The sequence below is a fragment of the Papio anubis genome, chromosome 7 (genome assembly GCF_008728515.1).
Source record: "Papio anubis isolate 15944 chromosome 7, Panubis1.0, whole genome shotgun sequence".
NCBI classification, from domain to species: Eukaryota; Metazoa; Chordata; class Mammalia; order Primates; family Cercopithecidae; genus Papio; species Papio anubis.
Genome location: NC_044982.1, coordinates 85,436,498 through 85,460,945, shown reverse-complemented (window position 1 = coordinate 85,460,945; position 24,448 = coordinate 85,436,498). Strand labels below are relative to the sequence as shown.

The 24,448-nt window shown below is 46.3% G+C and overlaps 3 protein-coding genes and 1 non-coding gene across 5 annotated transcripts; 2 read left to right on the top strand and 2 right to left on the bottom strand.

Moving 5' to 3' along the window:
* The first annotated feature begins 4,069 nt into the window (after positions 1-4,069).
* On the top strand, positions 4,070-6,058 carry TPPP2 (tubulin polymerization promoting protein family member 2). 2 transcript variants are annotated; one of them, XM_003901525.4, is made up of 4 exons: positions 4,070-4,184; positions 4,393-4,634; positions 4,888-5,041; positions 5,782-6,058. In XM_003901525.4, exons 2-4 carry the CDS (start codon positions 4,462-4,464, stop codon positions 5,965-5,967), a joined length of 513 nt encoding a protein of 170 aa, XP_003901574.1. In that variant the 5' UTR covers positions 4,070-4,184; positions 4,393-4,461; the 3' UTR covers positions 5,968-6,058. The 2 variants fall into 2 exon arrangements, with proteins under 2 accessions (XP_003901574.1, XP_021796668.1); XM_021940976.2 differs by having other exon boundaries at positions 4,075-4,174.
* Positions 6,059-6,711: 653 nt separating this feature from the next.
* On the bottom strand, positions 6,712-13,984 carry RNASE13 (ribonuclease A family member 13 (inactive)). Its single transcript, XM_021940975.2, has 2 exons — positions 8,576-13,984; positions 6,712-8,192 (listed from the first exon to the last, which is right to left on the bottom strand). The coding sequence occupies exon 2, from the start codon at positions 8,182-8,184 to the stop codon at positions 7,714-7,716; it is 471 nt and encodes a 156-aa protein (XP_021796667.1). The 5' UTR covers positions 8,185-8,192; positions 8,576-13,984; the 3' UTR covers positions 6,712-7,713.
* A 1,868-nt stretch (positions 13,985-15,852) lies between these two features.
* Positions 15,853-18,155, top strand: RNASE7 (ribonuclease A family member 7). The gene is made up of 2 exons (XM_021940977.2): positions 15,853-16,371; positions 16,864-18,155. Exon 2 carries the CDS (start codon positions 16,905-16,907, stop codon positions 17,373-17,375), a length of 471 nt encoding a protein of 156 aa, XP_021796669.2. The 5' UTR covers positions 15,853-16,371; positions 16,864-16,904; the 3' UTR covers positions 17,376-18,155.
* A 2,242-nt stretch (positions 18,156-20,397) lies between these two features.
* LOC103886105 lies at positions 20,398-23,709 on the bottom strand. The gene is made up of 3 exons (XR_001904659.2): positions 22,157-23,709; positions 20,765-20,829; positions 20,398-20,438 (listed from the first exon to the last, which is right to left on the bottom strand). It is a non-coding gene; the product is annotated as an uncharacterized LOC103886105 (transcript).
* Positions 23,710-24,448: the final 739 nt, after the last annotated feature.

Below are 24,448 nucleotides of genomic sequence, written 5' to 3'. Positions count from 1 at the left end.
GAGCTGCCAACTGCAACACCAGCACCGACTGCCCCCCCAAGACCCCCAAGTTCCCCTGCCCCCTCCTGCCTGGGAACCACCCTCCCACCGCCACCCTCACCACCCGCAATACCCCTCCCATCCAAGGAACATCAATGCCCCTTTCATCCCCACTTGGCAGGGTCTACTGGAAAGAAGGAGAGGCCAAGAGGGAGGAGGTGACCCAGAGTAGGAGAACTGGTCGGGCTAAAACCCAGCCTTCAACAACCCCAAATCTAAGGCCCCCACTACATTCCCCAATTTGGAGCACCCAACTTTTCTTCTGTTCCTTTCTCCCACTCCCTTTATAACTTTTTCCCCAGAAACTGGCACATAAGCTGGGCGCCCTGGCTCCTCTCCTAGGCCCCTCTTCCCTCTGGATGCCAGTTTAACACTCTCCTGGACGAGGAAAGGCCTGCTGGAATAAAGATCATAGCCAAGGGTGCGGAAGACAGGAGAGATCTCACCAGCCCCAGAGGAACCTGGGGAGAAGGAGAGCCTGGAGTGAGAACTTTGTCTGCAGGCTTTTCTTTGTCGAAAGTAGTCTTACTTGGAGTGGGGGAGGGAAGGACCTGAAGGTTCCAGCATCTAAATTCGTCTCTGGGTCAGGATGACTCAGGGGGAACCTGATAAGGGGCCGACGCAGGGGCGCAGGGCAGGCAGGAGGTGGGAAATTTCCACTGAGATCCATTGGCTTCCTAGACGTAGGGGTCCCACCCAGTCTGCTGCAGGCAGAGGTAAGGCTGGTTCTACCCTAAGATAGGGTTCTTCCATGTCAGGGCAGCTCCCAGCCCGACCAGGGTGTAAGTGTTGCAGGGACAATCTCTCTCTCAACTCTTTCCCTTTGGCCAGAGCAGCTTCAAACTATACCTTCAACTAAGCAACAGTTTTAAGTATCTGTTATGTGCAAGCCACTGTGTAGATGAAATTCAAAGTGTGAGTCTGTTCACACCCTCTCTAGACGTTTGTGATGAGAAATGACATTTTGACATTTGTCAAGAGAAGGTACAAACACAGGACAAGTTAAGAAAAATTATGTATATATAAGATCAATCATCTGGACAATAAGTCGTGTAGCAGTAATTTCCCACCCTTCTTGAGTGGGTGATCAGAGATTTCCAACCCCACATAATAGTTTTTGTATCCCCTGATGGAGAAAATACAAACTATGAATTCATCAATACTTTGAAGTAAGTTTCTGTCACAACGTCTGTAAATGTAGTAATACCTGCACATGCAAGGCGTATTATTTACTCAGTTTACACTCACTCTTTATACATACAGATTCTAGGGCCCTTTGCAAGATTTCAGAAATCCTCACGCCAGAAGGCTGTGGCCCACAGTCTAGAAACCATTTTCTTACTATAATTCAGAGAAGGAAAAGGGCTTTGTTCCTAGGGAGAACCACCAAGATGAGAAGTGCAATCATGGAATACTTGAGTGGGCGTGAGGGGCATTCTATCCAGGAAGAGAGAGAGCATGAAGGACAGTCTGGAGGCAGAAACACTCGGGTTACTTTGGAGAACTGAATAGTAGCTTCCCATATATTATCCCCTAATACCATAAGGTTAGTGTTATTGTCCTCACTGTACAGATGAGAAAATCGAAACTCAGAAATGTTTAGTGACTTGCCCAAGTCCACTCAGCTAGTAAATGACATATCTAGGATTCATTTTCCCACCCAGATCCATTCCACTCCAGGGACTATGCTCCTTGCACTACCAAGTAGCCTGTCAAGTGTATAGCAGTTAGGCCATATGACCCCAGCTGAAGAATAATCTGGTTCTTAGGGTTTTTGTTTTGGGATTTTTTTTTTTTCTTTGAGATGGGGTCTCACACTGTCAGCCAGGTGGGAGTGCACTGACACAATCCTAGTTCACTGCAGCCCCAAACTCCTGGGCTCAAGCAATCTTCCCACTTCAGCCTCCTGAGTAGCTGTAGCTGGGACTACAGGTGCATGCCACCGCTCGCAATTAATTTTTTTATTATTATTTATTTATTCAGAGACAAGGTCTCACTTTGTTGGCCTCCCAAAGTGCTGGAATTATAGGCATGAGCCACTGTGCGCTGCCCAAGAATGATGTTGATGAGAGGTGGGTGATGTTTGGTAGGGTAGATTGGGGCCTAGTTAGTTGTACAGGTCCTTGAATGCTAAGCAAGAAGATTTAGCCATGAGAAGCTGTAGTATATCTTGAGCCATAGAATGTTCCTGAGCAGGAGTAATAAAAAATACTGCTTTGTGAAAATTAATCTGATGGGGAGGAGGCTATAGAGATGGATTATGGGTGCGTGGGAGTGAAGAATTAGATTTGGGAAAGAGATCATTTAGAAGCCAGAGTAGTCATCCAACTATGAGATGATAAGAACTTGGATAAGGGTGGAAGTAATAGGAATGGAAAGAAAGGAGTAGATTTGTAAGACAAAGAAAAAAAATAGAAATTGGTGGCATTATTAGATGGGAAAAGGAGGAAAGTCACCAGTCTCATTGCTCTGTTTTAGGATCCATGAGGTTCATCTATCTGTAGGGCCTCTGGCCACAGAAAAGGCCGAAGAGAGAAAACCCTGAGGAATATCTTTGACCTGCATAGAAACTTATCTAAAGATTTTCAGAGTCTGAGCCTCACCCTCAGTCCATCCCAGTTTTATCCTGAGCTGTCCACATCTGTTACTCTCCAAGGCCTACTGGACCCAACACTGGAAGCCATTTAAAGTTTCTATTGAGACTGGCCTTTTAAAGCCAGTGGGATTCTCCATGCTACACTTGAGCCTGGAGACTAGAAAAAATGCCAGCCTGTTTTCATTAACTGCTATGGTCTGAATGTTTATGTTGTCCCCAAATTCATATATTAAAATCCTAACTCCCGGCCGGACGCAGTGGCTCACACACGTAATCCCAGCACTTTGGGAGGCTGAGGCAGGTGGATCACTTGAGGTCAGGAGTTTGAAACCAGCCTGGCCAACATGGCAAAACCCCATCTCTACTAAAAATGCAAAAATTAGCTGGGCACAGTGGCTGGGCTAATCCCAGCTACTGGGGAGGCTGAGGCATGAGAGTCGCTTGAATCCTGGGGCTGGAGGTTGCAGTGACCCAGGATCATGCCACTGCATTCCAGCCTGGGCAACAGACAGCAAGACTCCATCTCAAAATAAATAAATACATAAATAAATAAAATCCTAACTCCCAAAGTCATGGTATTAGGAGATGGGGCATTTTGGGGGGTGATTTAGTTTTATGAGGGCAGAGCCTTTCTGAATGGGATTTATACCCGTATAAATAGGCCCAAGGGAACTCATTCACCCTTTCAACCATGTGAAGACACAGCAAGAAGGTACCATCTCTAGACCAGAAAGCAGCCCTCATGAAACACTGAATCTGCCCATGCCTTGATCTTAGACTTGTCAGCCTTCAGAACTCTGAGAAATAAATGTCTGGTTTTGTTGTTGTTGTTGTTGTTGTTTTGAGACGGGGTCTCACTCTGTCGCCCAGGCTGGAGTGCAGTGGCGCGATCTCCGCTCACTGCAAGCTCCGCCTCCCAGGTTCGCGCAATTCTCCTGCCTCAGCCTCCCGAGCAGCTGGGACTACAGGCGCCCACCACCTCGCCCGGCTTATTTTTTTGTATTTTTAGTAGAGACGGGGTTTCACCATGTTAGCCAGGATGGTCTCGATCTCCTGACCTCGTGATCCGCCCGTCTCGGCCTCCCAAAGTGCTGGGATTACAGGCTTGAGCCACCGCGCCCGGTCGTCTGTTGTTTATAAGCCACCCAGTTTATGATATTTTGTTATAGCAGCCCAAACAGACTAAAACAACTTCCCTGGACTCGCCTCAACTTCTGTTGTGGGGCAGAGCATAAGGCAATTTGACTGAGAACCAGAGGATGGGTAAGCTTGGCTGAAATGATCGAAATGTAGTCATCCGAAAAGGTCAGAAAGTTGGCAGTTTGCTCAATTCAGCATGCAAGATAGGAAGACCAAAAGCCCCCTCCTTTGAAGGCAAGGGCTGTAGCTGAGACCAGAAGTGATGTCACATAACCACTGCTGAGGTCATAGAAATTTCCCTCTCCTCCCTCTGTCTCCTCATTTACAACAGCCAACTGGCTACCACATATCTGCACACACTTAAATACAAAGGCCGGGAAGGGTCAGATCACCGTCCAGGTAATCTTAGGTACATAAAAGAGGTGGGGGAAAGAGAGAATCATTCAGTAGGTAGGATCCATATTGGTATCTCCAGTGCTGGGAAGGGGAGACTCATGCTGTAGTTGTGTAGGTGCAGTGGGAGCTGGGAGGGAGAGAGGAGACACCAACAGGGAAGAGGGGAACTGTTCCTGTTGCTGACTGATTTTACCTTAACACTCATCCACTTTACTCCACAGTCCTCCCTCCCCCTCGTCCTTCACCCCCAAGTCTCTCCCACGACTGCCCTCCCCCTCCTCTAGCTCATCATGGCATCAGAGGCAGAGAAAACATTCAATCGGTTTGCTGCCTTTGGAGAATCATCAAGCAGTGGCACTGAAATGAACAACAAGAACTTCTCCAAGCTATGCAAAGACTGTGGCATCATGGATGGCAAGACGGTCACCTCCACAGATGTGGACATCGTGTTCAGCAAAGTCAAGTGAGGAGCCAAAGATGTGGGGGTGGGGGTGAGAAGAAAGTGCGAGGTAGTTGGCCATGGAAGGGTTCATGTGGCGGAACATTTGCAGTGGGCCTACCAAGCACCACAGGGTACCTGGCACTGTGCTATTCTTTGTCATTGAGACACTTACTGATAGGACAAAAGAGGACAAATCTGAGTGAGGTAGGAGTTGGACCTTGGAAGGTAATGCTTTTGTGCTCCAAAGTTTCTGGATTTCTGTCTAACTGACCAGGGCCAAGAACGCCCGAACCATCACGTTTCAACAGTTCAAAGAGGCAGTGAAGGAACTGGGCCAGAAGCGCTTCAAAGGGAAGAGTCCAGATGAAGTCCTGGAGAGCATTTATGGACTCATGGAGGGCAAGGACCCAGCCACCACTGGCGCAACTGTGAGTGACAGTCTTCATCCCCTTGACCCTACTTCCCTAAATCCCCATTGTTCCAGTCTACCCTCCCTAACCCTGCCAACTGTGTGACTGTAGAGACAGGGAAGAAACAGACTTTAGAGATCATCTAGATATTCCAGAAGTCAGGAAAATGTGGCCCAGAGAAGGGAAGCGACTTGCCCAAGGTCCATGGCTATTTTAATAGTGGATTTAGACTAACTTCCAAGTGTCCAGTGTCTGAGCCAGGCAGGTAGGGCTTGGTGGCTTTTGGAGGACATTAGTGTAGAGGATTTGGTACCTGATGCCCACTCCTCTTTCAGTTCTTATTTAGGGTTTAATCTCAGGCCTCCTGCCTCTCACCTACTCCCTTTTTTAATTGTCCTGTCTGAACTAAAAGCTCTTTCTACAATGGATATTGGGTTGGGGAGTGGGAGTGAAGTCCTCTGGCAGCAACTTAGTCAGAATAATTTTTGTTTCCTCTGGAAGCAAAAAAAAAAAACCCACCCTCCCTCTGCACACACCACACTCATTCCCACACCACACTCCTCCTCCCCCACAAGTGAATGGCTCTTACCGGAGTTCCTGCCCACAGCTGCATCTGGGCCCTAAGAAAGCAGCACCCCATGCCAGTGGCAGAGCAAGAGCTCCAAGCACTTGTTCTAAGTATCTCTGGCCATCTTTGGGGAAGGGATATGACAGGGTAAGGAAAGGAAGAGGGTTCAAATCCATCCTCTGGCTTGCAGAAAGCAACAACAGTGGGTGCAGTGGACCGTTTGACAGACACCAGCAAGTACACCGGCACCCACAAGGAGCGCTTTGATGAGAGTGGCAAGGGCAAGGGCATTGCCGGACGGGAAGTGATGAATGACAACACAGGCTATGTGAGTGGTTACAAGGGTGCTGGCACCTATGATAAGAAGACCAAGTAAGGAGGAGCTTCATCTTAGCTCACTAGCCCCCTGACCCTGCATGTTTAACACCAGGGAACTTGGAAAATAATAAACATCTGTGTGTGCAGCAGCTAAAATTTCTGTCTATGAGGGACAGATGGGCCTACTAGTGTAGAGAGAGGGAGAAGAGGCAGCGCAGGAGTGTGGGTTCTCAACAACAAACCCTTCACTCTGCTTAGCCTTATGCCTACCAGCCATCAGTTAGCATTCCTCCTCAACAGTTGCTTCCAAGAACAGGATGGAAGAATATATTTGAAGTTAAGAGATGAACCAGATGTGGAGGTAAAAGTATTTGCTACTTGTGTTCACATATTACTGATATTCACCTCTCCACCCCCACCCCCTAAAAGGGTGTAGCAGTTCCTGATGTGATGGACTATGACTGTATCATGTATTAGATCCTTCCCTGTCCCTCCACCTTCCTCATCTGTTACAGTTCAGGTTTTTTGGGTGGAGAAGTAGAAGCCAGCTAAGGTGGCCTGACTTCTATTACAAATTTGTTCCAGAGCTAGGGTAATGGGACAGTCTATTTTCAACACCCAGCCCAGCACTAAGTTTTACCCCACATCACCTCCATCATGGTGCACATGGGACAGAAGAGCTTACAGACTGCTAAGGGTAGCTCAGGAAGATGGCCAGATGGGGGAGGCTGCCAGGATTCCAAGAGCAGGAGTTCTGGGGCACTGAAGAAAAAGCAATTAAATCACAAAGGAGTCAGGTGTATGTTCTTAACTTTTTATTTTGAAATGATTATGGATTCACAGAAAGTTACAAAAAAAAATAGTACAGAGGGGTCTCTTGTGCCCTTCACCCAGTTTCCTCCAATGGTTACATCTAACGTACTCAGATGTGGTTTTAGAAATTTATGTTTGATTAGAGCTGGGCCTGCCTCATTCCCTGCCTGGTCAGGGGCAGACTCTGGAGTCTGGGGGATTTGGGAGGAGCTTCTGGAAGAGAAGGGAAGCAGGAACCTCTGTGGAATGGATGAGAGAAGATACCTTGAAATGCCAGTGAGCCAAGGTAAGAAGACTGGAAGAAAAAGAGGTTGGAAAAAGGAAGGCAGGGTGACTAAGGTGGTGGGGAGTTGGGGGGGGAGACAGTCCTAGGCTCCATAGTAAGAGGAAAGAGGAGAGGAAAGTTATATGAAGGGAGAAACAATGATTTCACAGAGAGAAACAGGCTGGAAACTGGGGGTTGTGGGGAAGTGAGGCTAACATGAGTCTGAAGGCCTCAGGGAGGTTCCTATAGCTAGCCATATCCCCTGAGTAGGTGGGTGAGTGGAGGGAATTATAAGGGAACTAGGGGAGGCTGAGACGAGAAGGGTGGTGGGAATGGGGAGGTGAGACTCGGAGCTGGTGCCTGTTGCCATGGTGTGAGCTGAGGCCCTGGGCCTCCATCCAGGACTTAGGATCTGGCCCAGTGGGTGGACAGTCACTGCCAACTGGACACAGTCAACTTCTTGGGTGGGTTTTACTGTCTCTGGGAGAGGGAGGATGATGAGGAGGTGGGGGTGAAGAGGGGGTAAACAAGCTGGAAAGAACCTAGAAGATAGCACCACTTCGCATGGTGATCAAAGCCCTGGACATTTTCCCACCCACCTGGTCTCTTGGGAGGGGACTCTGCCTGCCTCAGAAGTCAGGAAGGAAGTCTTGTTACAGGAATCAGAGTGTTGGAAATGGAGACAGGCTGGTCTGTGGTGGTAGAGGTTGGGGAATGACTCAGGAATTAAACTCCCGAATAGAGACCGATGATACCTATTGGATCAGCTTCATACTTGCGGGAGCAGAGTAGGTAGAGCTTCTGGTTGGTCAGGGTGCTATCGTAGTAGCAACTGGTGGGTGGCTGTTGGTAGTTCAGGGAACAGACCGTGATGGGGAAGGAATCCTCGGTGAGCGTGCAGTATTCATTGTAATTATCACAGAAGTTGTCACTATACTTGCAGAACCTCTTGATGACCTTCCAAGGGGCATGTATCACATAATGGATCTTTGGGCAATCCGAATTTTGCACCTTGCCCCGCATATAGGACATCAGACCATTACAATAGCCCTGGAAACCCTTTGGGAAGATAACCCTGGGATAGTCAATGTTTAAAGCATAGAATTTCTTTTTGCCAATCTGCGTCTTGATGTCCATGACCAGAGTTGGCCCTAGAACAAGCTGAAGGAAAAGGAGCCGGGTCACAGCTGGTGCCATTCCTCCTGCTGGTAGAGTTAAGGTGGTTGGGGGCAGCAGTGGGCCTGGAGTGACTGTCTGCCACATCCCAGAGCCTCCAACATTCCCAACCCAACAGTACTTTAGAGATCATCTCACCCATAACCGAGTTCTCATGACCCAGAAAGAGGAGATGCTTGCCCAAGGCCACCCAGCCAACCACCCAGCTGAAGGTGAAGCCACCCCACCTTCAGCCACCCCTGCTCCCTTGGTCCACCACAGAAATCTCAGCCTCTGCAAAGTTTGTGAACTGCAACACTTGCAGAATACGAGCTCTAACTGGCCTTGGGTGAGAGACTCTTCCCAATTATCCTTGGGCCCCTGGCACTCCTGCTAGTAAAAAATGCAGAGAAGAAAGAAGGAGCAGACTGACCTGATAATTCTCTGGCAGCTGGGAGGAAGGACAGGAGCTGAAGACAGCTGGGTAGGGACGGGTGTTCTTCTTGCCGAGGCCAAGACAGTCAGGAGATGAGGAGAGGCTAGAAAGGTTTCTGAGTAAAGATCAGTCTGGGAGGAAGGAATGTCCCCTGAGTTTGATGAGCCCCTGTGCTGAGGGGGTTGGATGGGTGGGAGGAAAGAGGCATTGCTATCTGGTCTCCTCCTCTACAGTGTCATTGGAACACTTAGTTCCAACCTCCCTGCCAAAAGTTCCTAAGTGTCTGGGCTTTCTTTGATGTTTTCTCTGTTCCATAGCCTGTGCTCTCATGGCAAGGTGAGTAGGAAAGCACTGTTGTGTTTCTGAGGAACAAAGTGCTTCTTATTCCTGACCCTCCGAGAACAAAGCGTTCGCCACTTTGTCATCCCACTCACGGGAGCCCAGGAGGGCATGTACTCAGGGGCCTCCCACCAAAGTGCTGGGCTGAGAATCAAAGACCTCCATGTGGACTCCCCACAGTCCCTATCAGCCTTACTCCTGTCACACCCACAGCGCTCACCTGTGACCTCAGGCCTTGTCAGAGTCTGAGCACTACTGGAAATGTCTGCATGCTGACTCTGAAGCCTCAAACTTGGCAGGTTGGATTTGAAAGCATAACCTGAACATGAAAAGCTGTGGATGCCAGAGCCTGGCGTGATCTGTTTCTTACTGTTCGTTGGTCTCTGAATGGTTTGCCATGCTGGGGAAAGGGCCACACTCCTATCTTTTTCATCAACATCTTCCCTTTCATCACAATCAAAGAGCTAACTAGCTCCGTGGAGCCTGCTAGCCCTCACTCTTGACTTCCACAGGTCACTCAGCCTTGTCTGTCTGCAAAGTGTCTTCCAGATTTGGGGCCTCCTCTTAGGACAGCCTTTTTACCTTTGCTGGACAGCAGAAAAGGGGAGTCAGAACACAGAAAGCTGACTGCTCCAAGGCCCCCAGTATAGCTCAGGAGGAGGGAGTAAAGCCCCAGAGAGACAGATTGGTGTTCCTCATGTACAACCCCCTAAACTGGCACTTTCTGACAACACAAACTACAGTCCAAAATGGAATCCATCTTCCTCACAACTTGTTTCTCTTCCTGTGTTGTCTATCTCAGTTTCCCTGGTTACCTATGCAAGACACCTGAAAGTGATTCTAGACCCCGCCACCTCCCCAATCCCAGCTATGGGGAGACAGTCCTGCATGGTGGTGAAGATAAGGCTTTTGAGTAAAACAGACCAGGAATTGAATCCTGCTTCTGCAGCTTATAATCTGCACACCATCTGTCTGTTTACTAAATCACTGAAAGTTTCCTTGTTTCATCTGTTCATGAGGATAGTATTTTTTACCTCATGGCAGTATTAGGATCCATTAAGATGTATATCAAGAGGTTTTAGACCAGTGCCTGGCACATGGTGGATCCTCAGTATGAGCCTGAGTCCATCAGTCACACAGCCCTGACAATCTTAAACTTTTCCCAAGCCCATCTCTTCCATTCTTATTTCTTTCTCAGCAGATGCTCTTGTCTCTCCTGGACACCACACACACTCCAACTCCAGTAAGACTCAACTCAAGTATATATCTGATTCAACTTCAAGAGAAAAAATGTGGTCCCTTCTTTCATCTAAAACTCTGCAATAGCTTGTTTCTCATAGGGTAGGGGTGCCCAATCTTTTGGCTTCCCTGGGCCACATTGGAAGAAGAATTGTCTTGGGCCACACATAAAATGCACTGTCACTAATGACAGCTGATGAGCTTAAAACATGCAAAAAAAATTCATAATGTTTTAAGAAAGTTTACAAATTTGTGTTGGACTGCATTCAAAGTCATCTTGGGCCACACGTGACCCGTGGCCCATGGGTTGGACAAGCTTGTCGTAGGGTATAGTCCAAACTACATCTCACAGGACATAAGATTTCCCATGATCTTGCACCTGCCCATGTGTGCAACTGCGTCTGCATCCCTGCTTTATTCCCACCTTGTCCCTCACCTCCTCCATGCCCTATCTCCTGCTGTCTCCTCTATCTGGAACCCTGCTGCTGTACCACTCCTTCTCGCCCCCATCTATCTCATGGTGCTAGCTCATAGAAAGACTCAACCCAGAGGTCCCACTTAGAAAGCCTCTTGTTGTAAGGCCTCCCCAAGGAAGTGGGCACAGTCAAGCAAGTGAGGAGAGATCCCACATGGGCAGGTGGCTCGTCTGTATTCTTCAGGCTGCTCAACAAGACAACACTGAGTGGGTGCCGATGCAGGGTGTTGCCTGAGCCTGGCTGACTCAAGCCTTTGCTTTGAGGAAGCCAACCACATTGTGGTCCCTGCCTTGAATCATGCCACCTCTTCCCTGGTCCCTCAAGGCTGCAGCTTCCCTGAGAATAGAAAGGGACTTTTTATACCTTTTGGTCTTCCTCTTCCTTCATTCCCGACCCACCCATCATTGCTCTTCACTCCCCACACCCAACACCACTCACTTCTGCCAGACAATTACAGAAACTGAACAGCACGTTATAGAGGAAAGCATTCAGAACTTAAATGATATAATGATGATGAGCCTTTGGGTTCCCAACTGCAATCCTGGTGATCTGTTCCCTAAAATCCTATCCTAGAGGTGCTGATGAATAAGATTACTTCATCCATTCTGACATCCTCATCAAGGTGTCATGTGCTCTGTAAGCCTGAGATTAGTGGGATTGTTGTCCCATTACACTGGGTTTTACATACTCAAGCATTACCCTAGGAATGAAAAACTAAGTTCTAGAGGGACAGTGGCTTGCTCAAGGTCATATGTCTAATTCAGTAGTTCCAGGGACAATTGGATAATGTCTGGAGACATTTTTGGTTGTCACAACCAGGACTTGCTACTGGCCTGTGGCCAGGGATATTGCTGAACATCCCACATTTCACAGGATAGCTCCCATAACAAAGAATTATCCAGACCAAGATGTAAATAACACTGAGGTTGTGAAGCCCTGGTCTAAATAATTAGCTAATCAAATTTCTTAACAAAAGCAGACTTACTTGTATCTTATGTGTTAATGAAAATGATAAACATCTGGGACTTCAAAATATTTTTGTTAAACAAATGTTGATTGTAATGGTGCTGATTCTACCAGCAAAATGTGTATTGATAGTTCACCATTGAAACAATAACTAAGTTGTTTTTCCTGTAAAGATGACCCTCTGCATGTAATCCTTTACACATTCTCTCCCTGCCCTCCCCAATGGTAAACATTTGTAGAACAACTGGCTACGGTGGCAGGTGCAAGGGTGACTCCCTATGACTGAGGAGAACCCCAAAATTTTGCCTTGAGTGGGCTCACCATGATCTCATTGGCATTACCCTTTGCCCTGTCCAATTCAAGTTGCTCAAACAATATACTGTGTCATGGACAGTTCCTGAGCTGTCCTTGAAACCGAAGGATTGCCTCAGCCATCTCAACCTTCTTCTCGTAGCATCACCTCAAACCCAGGGCTGAAGTCCAGAAGCTGCATTGTCAGTTCCTCATCTGCTAACCATCTCTGTGGGCTGGTAGCAATCCCATCTCAGACTGGGATCATTGAGGAGCAGACAGAATGCCTTCTAAAAGTTGAATCAGTTAGGGTCACTTATATGCAAGGCATTATGCTATATACTGTGAAATGTGCAAAAGAAGTATAACAGGTGGTCCTCGTGTTGTGGGAATTGACAGTCTATGAGAAAGATAATACATACATATGAAGAAATAACCAGTGATTCAAGGCAGAAAATTATACATTCTGAAGACAGTAAATGCTGTAGGAATTTAGAGGTGAGAAAGATGTCTCTGAATTTGGAGAGTGAGAGAAAGTTTTCCTCAGGGGTAACCCTGGCTTGGAAATGGATCTCGTGGTGAAGTTAGAAGTTAAGCGGAGATAAAGAAGATTATGAAAGACATGCTTGAAAAATGGGGGGAAATCCGTCTGGCTGGGGTTGAGGCACTCAGTGGGAGAAAAGTCAGAGATAAAGTTAGAAAGACAGATTTGCCCATTTGTGGCAGACCCTGATTACCAGGCTAAGGAAATGATACTTTGCTCTGTACATAAATGGGGAGCTGGGAGGGCTTGTGAGACAAGGCTTCAGTGAACCCCCGAATCAGTTTCCTCTTTCCTCCATCCTGGCTTGTCTAAAGGCATTGGTCTGGGAGCCAAGGATTCCAAACTTCTGTCAGTGCTGCCTCCTTCTGACCCACAGCTGTTCCAGGAAAGGTCATGGGAATTCAAGGACCTGAAGCAAGTCCCACATCTGATCTCAACTTGCTGTATGTTTCACTTTCTCAGTCTACAAAAATGAGCCCATTACCTTTATTTATCAAAGGACCAACAAAATTAGGATAACAGGACTTGGATCTGCTCTTGCTTGGAAGGAAACTCTCATGGGCTTTCCATTGGTATCCAGAGGCTGTGTGGAACTCCGGAAGGCAGAGAGGCTTGGCTCTGAAGGGTAGGCACCAATCCAGGCCCAGCCCTCCTCTCTCCCTTCCCCCTTCACTCCCTCCCAGCACAGGCGAGAGGAAGCAGCAGCTGTTGTCCTGTGGGGAAGACAGGCAGAGGTCCACCTGGCACTGTTGGGATTTTCACAACACCCGCCCCAACTTAAACACACACACACAACAGCAGCCTAAGGAGAAGCTCGGCCAACAGCAGTGACTTCGACGATAGAATGAGAAGGAAGCAGGGGTAAAGACTGCTGGTGTAAGGGACTTTTTCTTCCCTTCTGTCTTCTCTCCCACAATTTTGTCTTCTGCTCTTGCTCTCTCTAAGTCTTTCTTCTCCCTCCTGTGAAACTCCTGAACCAGTCCCTGGCCTGATGCCTGAATCTTTTTCTTCTTCCTAACCTTGTCCCCCTTCCTCCGTCTTTTTCTGTTGCCCCATGAATGCAGTGAAGGCAAAATAGCAAAATTAGCCTACCAAGTACAAGGTGAAGCACATCTTGGAAGCTGGATAATTTGGGCACACAAACAGAATCACCTCCCTTATCCAAATAATTGAGGCAAAACAAAGGTTTCAGTTGAATTGCACATATGGTAGGTTCAACTCTATTTCAATTTTCATGTGCAAACTTAAACCTTTACTCTCTTTTCCCTTTGGACTGAGGCAGTAGGGCCATGTTTATTTCACTTTCACACAGTCCTAAGGCAGCCTTCTACACAGCCCAGCATACTCGAGTTGAAGAACAAACTAGGATAATTACAATGTCAGGAAAACACAAGTGCAGAGGGAAGTTTAAATCATGGCTTGAAAACATCTCACTCTAGAATAATGAGAAGTAGAAAGGAGACCAAGCTAGGCATTCAAATGAGCTTGCAGCCTTCCGCCCAGCCTCCATTCCAAAGGCTAGACTGGCCTCTGCTGATACACATTTGATACACAGCCTGGTTTAAACCGTGGGTTTTATCTCCTAACATTCATGTTTCTACAGCAGCAGGGGCATAATTCTCTATCCAGAACTTCTATCCAGAAGTTCAGCCTGCAAAGCTTGGGACACCTTAACAAAGAAGTGAACAGCTGTTCCCCTAGCCAAGGCCTCGCTGAGGACAAACCAGAAGAGCCAAAGGCCTGTGTGAATTTGTTCTTGATTCTCTTTTGCCATCTAGTGGCATTTCTCATCTCCAACACCACTTTTTCTTCTAAAGATCCTTCATCCTGACCCCCAACCCACAGCTGTGCTGTCCATCTACTAAAATAATGTCCTCCTGGACTCAAAACAAACTCCCCATCCTCCTGACTCAGAATCATAAATGCTGGACCAGAACACAAACCTTATGATCAGGATGGGTTGTGCGACTTCTCCACAGTTATAATCCACACAACAGCCAGGTAATCCTTTAAGCAGACAAGTTCTTTGTTCATTACTTAGAACCCTCCTAGGGTTGCCTATTGTGCTCGGAGTAAAAGTCACAGGCCTTCAAATGGTCTGTAAGTCTTCCCAATGACCTTGTCTCTGGTTCCTGTCTGAACTCTCAGTCACCTGCTCCAGCCACACTGGACACACTGCTGTTCCTCCAACACCTTAGGCATCTGTCTGCTCTGGGGCTTTTGCAGTGCTAGTCTCTTCACTTGAAACATTCTTCCTCCCAGATAATCACAAGTTCACTCTTATCTTCAAGTCTCTGCCCCAGAGTCAGCGATTTCAACCATCTTATATAAAATTACTGACCGCCAACCCCTATACTGTTCTACTTTTTTCCCCAGCAATTATCACTTTGAGCAAAGTATACATTTTGTTTTTACTGTCTTTCTCCAATGGAATGTAAGCTCCACAAAGGCAGGGACTTTTGTCTTTGTTTGTTTTTGTTGTTTCTGTGTTTGTTTTTTGAGACAGGGTCTCACTCTGTCACCCAGGCTGGAGTGCAGTGGTGCAATCATGATTTCTCAACACAGATTTTATCTCCAAAGCTCAAGCAGTCCTCCCACCTCAGCCTCTGGAGCAGCTGGGACCACAGGCACGCAACACCATGCCTGGCTAATTTTTCAAATTTTTCGTAGAGACAGAGTTTCGTCACATTGCCCAGGCTGGTCTTGAACTCGTGGCCTTAGGCAATCCTCCTGCCGTGGCCTCCCAAAGTACTAGGATTACAGGTGTGGCCCACCGTACCTGGCCATTTTTGCCTTTTTTGTTCGGTGATATATCCCAAGTACCTCGACACTGAGTAGGTGCTCAATAAATATTTGTTGACTACATGAATGAATCATGCCCAAGATTCTGAGATTACCTACCACTTACAGATAAATTCTGAAAACAAAAATACTACTCATCTCAGTTTCACAGGCCTTCTCACGCACAGAGGGTGATGCTTCTCTGTCTTGGCGTCTCGGTTCTCCTGAGTGTCATATTCCAAGCTCACAGGAGCCCCCAGAGTAGCACTGACCCAGACGCTACACACAGCTGTCACCACCACAAGGAACAGGACATACAAAGTGAAGGAAGCACTAAGGCAGGATGTTGAGAGCAGCAACACCAATAGCATTTTAAACACAAACATTTGGGAAGTATTAAAGTTTCGTAATTTTCAATAAAAAAGGGAGGGAACAAGTGAAATTGAGAGGTGTTGGCTGCCTTCTCCAGGTAAAGCCACATGGCCTTGGTTGGTACCTGGAACTGGAGAGGCCCATGAATCATTGTGGAATGGCTTTGCTACTGGGGATGGTGCCGGGCATCATGACGGTGATGATTCACCCACCTCCCTCGTGTCTCTTCCATCTCCTCCGAAAGGTAAGCAGTATCTCCAGATGACAAGGAATCAGACAAAGCATCTTTCTAGGCTGTTCGATCTGTACCTCAGGTCAGAGAAGAAGCAACCCTTAACATCACAGTGATTGACTCTTCCCAGGATCGTGGACCATAGGTGTATATGATAGGATATAAATGACAACTCTTCCTGAAATTGATTTCAGTTGACACCTGGATCAGGTGTTCTATTAAAGAGTCATTAGAACCATGTGGCCAGGGGACAAGTATAGTCTTTGAATGTGACGATTCAAGCTTCCTCATTGCTGAACATGTTTAGGCAGGTACAGGCATCCTTAGGTGTCCACGTATTTGGGACATGTAAGTGGAGAGGCATGAACCTGATTCATTTCCTGATCCAGTGATGCTCCCCAGCCTGCCTCCAAACAGACGCAGCATAGCCCAGGCCAGCTCTTAAGGAGTTCAGGAGTGAGAAGAGGCCCTCAGAGATCTGACAGCCTAGCAGCGCGTGGACACCGCCTCAGCCCGCTGAGCAGGAGTCACAGCACGAAGACCAAGCGCAAAGGTGAGGCTGCAGTAGGTTCTGGGGAGGAGTGAGGACAGAGAAGGAGGGATGGGCTCCGATCCTGACAGTACACTCGAGTGAGTGATAAAATGGTTAAAGGAGGGACTGGATTTAGGGGAGATGGGGACACGCATTGGGGAAAGGGGAGAGTGATGTTGGGGATGGAGGCAAAAAAAATGAAAAAGAATGGGAACACAGATGAGATGGGAATGGGGACACAGGAACATGGAGACACAAAAGAGATGAGATTTGAGGGAAAGGGGAGAGGACAAAGAGTGACAGGCAACAGGGACAGAATGAAGGGAGCAGAAATACAAGATGAGAGATGGGGCCACAGGGTTGGTGTTGGGACTGCAGCGGATGTAGACACACAGAAGAAGAGGCAGAGATGAGACAGTGAGGAAAGAAGACAACCGAGTAGGGAGATGGGTGATTAGCTCATATGAGCAAGTATAGGAGGACTAATTTCTCAACTGAACACCTCTGTCCCAGCGACCTCTGCCCTCCATTCTGACTGCTTCCCCCTTGGAGAGATGGCACCAGCCAGAGCAGGATTCTGCCCCCTTCTGCTGCTTCTGCTGCTCGGGCTGTGGGTGGCAGAGATCCCAGTCAGTGCCAAACCCAAGGGCATGACCCCATCTCAGTGGTTTCAAATTCAGCACGTGCAGCCCAGCCCTCAAGCATGCAACTCAGCCATGAAAAACATCAACAAGCACACAAAACGGTGCAAAGACCTCAACACCTTCCTACACGAGCCTTTCTCCCGTGTGGCCACCACCTGCCAGACCTCCAACAAAGCCTGCAAGAATGGCGATAAAAACTGCCACCAGAGCCATGGACCCGTGTCCCTGACCATGTGTCAGCTCACCTCAGGGAAGTACCCGAACTGCAGGTACAAAGAGAAGCGCCAGAACAAGTCTTACATAGTGGCCTGTAAGCCTCCCCAGAAAGAAGACTCTCAGCAATTCCACCTGGTTCCTGTGCACTTGGACAGAGTCCTTTAGGTTTCCAGACTGCCTTGCTGAGCCTCAATTCCCTCTCCAGGCCTCTGCACCACTCCCCTACACCCAGAGCATTCTCTTCCCCTCATCTCTTGGGGCTCTTCCTGGTTCAGCCTCTGCTGGGAGGCTGAAGCTGACACTCTGGTGAGCCGAGTTCTAGAGGGATGGCCTTTCATCTTTTTGTTGCTGTTTCCCCAGATGCCTATCCCCAAGAAAGGGGCTAAGCAAACTCAGGGCTGTGGGTTCCCTGGTCTATGCCTTTGCACATGTCTCCCCTGCCCCCTGGCATTATGGCAGCATGACAAGGGGAGGAAATAAATGGAAAAGGGGCATATGGGATTTGTGGACACAGCTGTTTCTGTTCCTGAACTAGAAGTCTTCCCCAGCTCTGACGTGGCAGTGAGGTGACCTGAAGCAAAGAAAAATATAAATAAATACCACTTCATATTTGTGTAGAGCCTCCACGTGAATCCTCTAATCCCCTGTGACATAGACTTGACAGGGATTGTATGCCTTCTTTATGGATGAGAAAATGGAGATTTTAGAAAGCTTAATTAATTAAAGAGCTTGTCTAATTAGTTAGTAGCAGAACCTGGACTTCAACCTAGGTCTCATTACTCTAAATATAGTGTACTTTCTACTCTACCAGTTGGACAACAAAGAAGACACCATTACAGGGGCAAGAGGAGAACTAGGTAAGAGTTCACCCATGAAGAAATGAGTGCTCTGAAGAGCCAGTTACCCTGTGTTGGCTGCAATAAAGATCATAACCTCTCTAGCCAAGAGATTGTTTATAAGGTGCTCTGGCATCTTATTCCTTCTCTCTCTTCCTCTCTAACTGCCCCTCCCACTTCTCTAGACCACTGCTCTTCTAACCTAGGCCCTGGGCCTGGCTCTGGCTGGATCCCCTTGGCCTGAAGACATAAGGTAAAGGGAGTGTCTCAACTTCATCCCCCAGATCCAGGATCACATTTCCTTTGACCTTAAAGGACTTCCATGGCCCTGAGCCTGCTTGTCACAAACAGGCTGGTGGGAGCTGCCAGAGCTTCCTTCCTCCTGATAATGATCTCCCCTGCCTCGTTGCTTCCCTGGCTCTCCACTCTGGCAGTCTGCCCAGGCCTGAGGGGTTGAGATGCGAAAATGCCATTTCCCCGTCCCCCTGGGCTACAGATACCATTTCTCCTGCTCTGGTGAGTGGAGCTGGAGAAGATATGGCTTGGTATTGGCCAGTCCTGATGGTCTCTCCAGCATTGCCTGACCAGCACCATCCCCTTCTTTCTTCCTTTATCTCAGTCCCAAACAAGCTGCATTGTATCCCATGCCCGCCCTATTTCAAACCCAAATTCATTATAAGACATTCCCAACCCTGATGAGGATTCCACTCTACCTGTCCCTCCCTATCAACTGCTGTGCTTTTTCACTACTGACCAGAGTCAGAGTAAGCTTGGGAGCCAGACAGAAACAGGTGTAAATCCTGACTCCCGTCTACATGACCTCGAGCAATTGGCTAGTCTGTTTCTCTACAGCAAAATGAGAGGAATTCTACCTGCCAAATAGGATTCCAGGTAAAGATGTGGAAATGATATCTATGGAACTCCTGTCAGCCCCAAGGACTGATAGGTATTAGATCATGATAACTAGTAGTAGCAATCTCCATCTTTGGAAAACACGCAGACCAAGGCAAACACCCTCACTAAGGTCTCCCCAGAGACTTTCTTCTGCCAAAGTGATGGTCTTGAGTGGGTTAGAGGACAAGCCCGCAGGCAGAGTCCTGCAAGGCAGCCAGGTTGTCTGAGATGATAAGGAGAGAAGGTAGGGAAAGGATGATTAAAAGAAAGGAGAGCAGATCATTGAACAGTTCTAACAGAATGAGGGCCAATAAGTTGATGAGTTGGCCACCACAGCCAAACGACTGAGTGTAAAAATAACTACTACCTGGAAACAGAACATTGCCATCATCGAATGGACTTCTGGGATTCTTTAATAAATCTGAAGTTTATCCAAAATCTGAATTTGTTTTGAACTCTTGTGGTCACTATACTACATTTACCATTCTAAAGAGATGATTTTCACTTGCGGTGCATAGAAAAGCAAGATACTTGGGGCAGCCAATTTTTTTCTTCATTTTATTCTTTTTTCACAACTGTATCTTCTTTATTGATGATCTTTCTATGTATAATATGGTTTTAGAGACATTCTCCTCACAAAATTTAAAGTGGCTAAAAATTATGCCTTCAAAACATCTTCCCAAAATAAGAATTTCCAAATAAAACTTTTTCTTGAAAGACTCATGACCTAAATAGCATTAAATAACTAGAAAGTTCTGAAGTAACCTGTGGCGATAGAGGTCAGAATAGTTATAGCGTTGGGGAAGTACCAACTTCCGTGAAGGGGCATGGGGGAGCCTTCTGAGGACCTGGAAATATTCTATCCTTGGTCTGGATATGTTTCCTATGTGAAAGCTCATTGAACTGCACACTTAAGATTTGTTTCAAGAGGTGGCAAGTGGTCATAAAAATAAATAAATAAAAAAAAGACGTGTATTTTATGTAAGTTTTATCTCCATTTCAAAAAACTCTTTCAAATATATGTACTTCTTATGGGATTATTTTATTTACATAGTAAATGATAATACACCAAGATGCTAAAAAGATTATGACATAATTAAATCATAGATAGAATTATGATGTAATCTAATTTCTATTGTTCTGTTTTGTACTATTTGTTAAATTAAATACTACTTGTGCTGTTTATTAAATTGTTGTAAATACATTGGGCTCAGCCAGGCACAGTGGCTCTCACCTGTAATCCCAGCACTCTGGGAGGCCTAACCAGAGCAGATTACTTGAGCCCAGGAGTTTGAGACCAGCCTGGGCAACATGGTGAAACCCCATCTCTACAAAAATACAAAAATTAGCTGGGTGTGGTGACACACGCCTGTAGTCCCTGCTACTCCAGAGGCTGAGGTGGTGGATCTCTTGAGCCCAGAAGGTCGAGGTTGCAGTGAGCCATGATCTGCGTTCCAGCATGGGTAGCACTCCAGCCTGGGCACCACTGCACTCCAGCCTGGGTAACAGAATGAGAGCTCATCTCAAAATACATACATACATACATACATACCTTGGTCTCAGAAGGTGCAGTTGGCTTTTGAACAACATGGAGGTTAAGGGTGCCTACTGTGTAGTCAAAAATCCAAGTATAACCTTTGACTCCCCCAAAACTTAACTACTAATAGCCTATTGATCACCTGAAGCCTTACCAATAACATAAACATTCAGTTAACATATCTCTTGTATGCTATATGTATTATGTACCATATTCCTATAATAAAGTAAGATAGAGAAAAGAAAGTTGTCATTAAGAAAATAGTAAGGAAGAAAAAATATATTTACCATTCCTATAGTGGAAGAGGCTCATCATAAAAGTCTTCATCCTCATTGTCTTCACGTTAAGGAGGCTGAGGAGGAGAAGGAAGAGGAGGGGTTGGTCTTGCTGTCTCAGGGATGGCAGAAGCAGATGAAAATTGGAATTTAGTGGACTTGCACAGTTCAAACCATTGTTGATCAAGGGACATAAGGTTCTTCCTAAAATTCTCTAGCTAACACACTCTCTCCTATTATTTATGTTACCTGTGAACTAATTTCCTATTTTTTAACCATGTAGAAATTTTAAATAATTGTTTCATATATAAGCTCTCACAACCATTAATAACATCTTTCTTAAAATAATAAATAATAAATATTCGTTTATACTTCCACTGGCTGGTAGACTTTCAATATAATAATTTTTTTTAATTCACAAGGAAAATTTCACTCCAGGTTACATCTAGAATACTCACCAATATTTGGAAGTAACTATTCAGATATTAACAATAAATCCAAATGGCCTGGCCTATTCTCATTACTGGTGCCCTACCTGATTAGATTTAACAGTCACTCAATCCTTCATGTGATCTTGATCACAGCCAAGTTAAAGGATGCCAGGAATAGTGATGAAATAGGAATTTGGCTATTCAGGTTTCCAAAAGGCAACGCTGCACTACAAGAAGATAGTAAGTTGGGCCAAATACCAAGTCTGGCTGAACTGTGATGCATTGCTACTTGAAAGCTGAATAATAGGAAAAGGAGACTGCTTAATTATGAGATATTTCTGTTGCTGGGGCTGGGAGCTTGGAGAGAGGATGGTGTCCAGGGGAGCTTTGCCCAGTCTTGCGCAGATGGACTTAAAGAGAATTGTTTCAACATTGAGTGAAGGAGCAGAAATGGAGTTCAGTAAAGAAAGTAACCCAAGAACTGGAGATAGATGAGCTGGCTCTCCTAGGAGGGAGACTATTTGAGGTAGACTGGGGAGGAGACTTTTCTACATGACTTTGGTTCCCAGAAGTCTCCACACACTGAAGTAAATGAGCTCTAGACACTATGAAGAGGGCCAACAGAATCACTGTGAAGAGAAGGATCCTCAGCTCCAGGGATTTCCTCTGCCTACACCCTGCCCTTAAGATCAGGACCCTTTGGCCCTCTTCATAGTGTCTGGGGCTCTGGGGGATAACCCTTGAGCTATGGTACCAAAAAACATACCAGTAGCAACAACATCCAGGGAGCCTTCTCTTCTCCTTGGGAGAGCTTCAACTCATTTCATCACACTTCTTCCAGGCACCTGCACAACTGGGCTTCCAAAAGTGCTTCAAAGACTTCAGAGCCTCATTCTAATGTCCTCCCCCTACCCCCACCCCACCATAAGTGGGCAAAAAGAAGAGCAGTTATAGCTCTTACCAGGATGCTTACCTGTGCAAGACTCCAAAACCAGTAAGCTTGGGAACATCCATGGAGCCACAGGGACACGAGAAAGCCCACATTGCTAGTGAGATCTTGTAAGAAGTCCACAGTTCATAAGAGGAGAGGTAAAGAAAAATATGTGCTCGTGATGAAAATACACACTGTGATACAAGGCCTCTTAGTTTAGGGAGGTGGGAGTTTCCCCATCTATATAAGCTGGTCTCAAACTCCTGAGCTCAAGCAATCTACTCTCTTCAGGCTCCCAAAGTGCCGAGATTACAGGTGTGAGCCAACGTGCCTGGCAATAATGCTATCAACAGATGGTTTTTGGGCTTGAATACCTTCAGGGACATGGATCTTCACTACCACTTCACAAGAGTATAAATGTGGATTAAAAGTAACAATACATATAAAGCACTTAGTACAGTGACTAGCATGTAGGGAAAGTTTGAGTAGTGTTAGCATTTCTATTTATCATTGTGGTGTCAAATGTTGAGTGGCCAAACCTGTGATGAATGGAGCAGGCTTGATTTCCGTGACAGAAGAACAAAGGATTTAAACAAGGGAGGCCAAACTCCTCCTCATCCGCCTCTTGCCAAATAGCTCCTAGCCAAGAGTAGATAAGGTAAGGTTTAAGGTCAGACAAAAAGGACAATATTGTATTAATTTCTCTAGATAAAGTAATTTGGGAGGAATGGATGGGTACTTTGAGTTGAAGGAGAAGAAAAAGGGGGCTTTGGAGAATTTCTTTTAAGATTACTTGAGGGAGGTTTTTCTCCAACCTCTGTGAATTTATGAATCCAAAGATGTGAAAATAGGTTGGAGGACTTAGGACCACTAACTTTTGAGGGTGCCTGTGTATTCCTTCCTATCCAAAGAATTTGATTACTGCAGCAATTGATGGAGACAGGGCTCTAGTGACATTTCCAACTTCCCCTCCTGAGATATTTAAATTAGTCCTTAGGAAGGCTTACTGTCCCCTCACCTCCATCATGGAAACCCCTTATATTTTTCCCACCCTCTGATTCAGCTCCATTTTCTGGTTCATTTCCCATCATTCAAAACCTCCACCAATGCCTCTGACTCACGTCCAGTGGATTGGTTATAGCAGAAAAACATCGTGGTCATTACTTTCTATGGTTTTTTGATAGAAACTTAGTTGAATTGACACATTTAAAACATTAACTGTGGTGTGAATTAGTACAAATTCCTGCTTGGGTCATGGCATTTAGCACAAGACAAAATTTCCTGTCTCCATGGCTTTAGGGCTCTCTCAGTAGATAATCACAATATTATAATGCTGCAAGACATCTTGGCCAGTGTTCTCGAGATCTTCTAGTGCTGCCTTCCTCATGTTGCAAATGAGCAAAATAAGACCCTGAGGACTTAAACACCTTGCCCAAGATTACATAAATAATTTAGGCAAAGAACTCGGGCTTTTCCGAACGAGCCCTGTGATATTTCCAAAGTGGCACTCCAACTAATAATATCAAATGGATCTCAGATATCTTTCTTTTTTTTTTTTCTTTTTTTTTTTAATGAGACGGAGTCTTGCTCTGTCGCCCAGGCTAGAGTGCAGTGGCGCAATCTCGACTCACTGCAACCTCCGACTCCCAGGTTCAAGCGATTTGCCTACCTCAGCCTCCTGAATAGCTGAGATTACAGGAATGCACCACCAGGCCCAGCTAATTTTTGTATTTTTAGTAGAGACGAGGTTTCACCATGTTGGTCAGGCTGGTCTTGAACCCCTGACCTCGTGATCTGCCTGCTTCAGCCTCTCAAAGTGTTGGGATTACATGTGTGAGCCACCGCGCCCGGCCCAGATATCTTTCAGGATCAAATCATACATGGACTGGCAAATCAATTTGCAAATGGGCAGACCCCTGGATTTGAGACAAAAGCATGTTCATCCAAAAGAGTATTTAGTGCCCATAATCCTGACATGTTGCATTTCTGACCTTCAACTGAATGCTCATATTGTATCATTGAGATGGAAAAAAAAAATAGTACATGAGGAATTGATGGCAAACTAGTCAAGCATGTCCCTGGCCATGCCATTGGCTGCTGGAAACATAAATAAGGATACACAACAAGAAAAAGAGCCTGGACCTCCCATCTGCTATTCGGGACCAGGGTGAAAACATTACAGAGATCCTGTTTGGTGGAGCTCCAGGTGGGCCTGAGATAACCCAAGCATTTATCTTTGGTAAGGGTTATCACTTTTTACCCTTGAAATTGGCATATCCAAAACAGGATCTTCATGTACAACTAGAACCTGCAGAGCAATGGTTCCCAGAATTT

Bases quoted from the DNA above. Each gene is read 5' to 3' on its own strand.
- RNASE13 (XM_021940975.2), bottom strand. From the start codon at position 8,184: ATGGCACCAGCTGTGACCCGGCTCCTTTTCCTTCAGCTTGTTCTAGGG.
- RNASE7 (XM_021940977.2), top strand. From the start codon at position 16,905: ATGGCACCAGCCAGAGCAGGATTCTGCCCCCTTCTGCTGCTTCTGCTG.
- TPPP2 (XM_003901525.4), top strand. From the start codon at position 4,462: ATGGCATCAGAGGCAGAGAAAACATTCAATCGGTTTGCTGCCTTTGGA. The intron at 4,635-4,887 runs GTGAGGAGCCAA...CTAACTGACCAG, and splicing joins ATCGTGTTCAGCAAAGTCAA to GGCCAAGAACGCCCGAACCA. The intron at 5,042-5,781 runs GTGAGTGACAGT...TCTGGCTTGCAG, and splicing joins CAGCCACCACTGGCGCAACT to AAAGCAACAACAGTGGGTGC.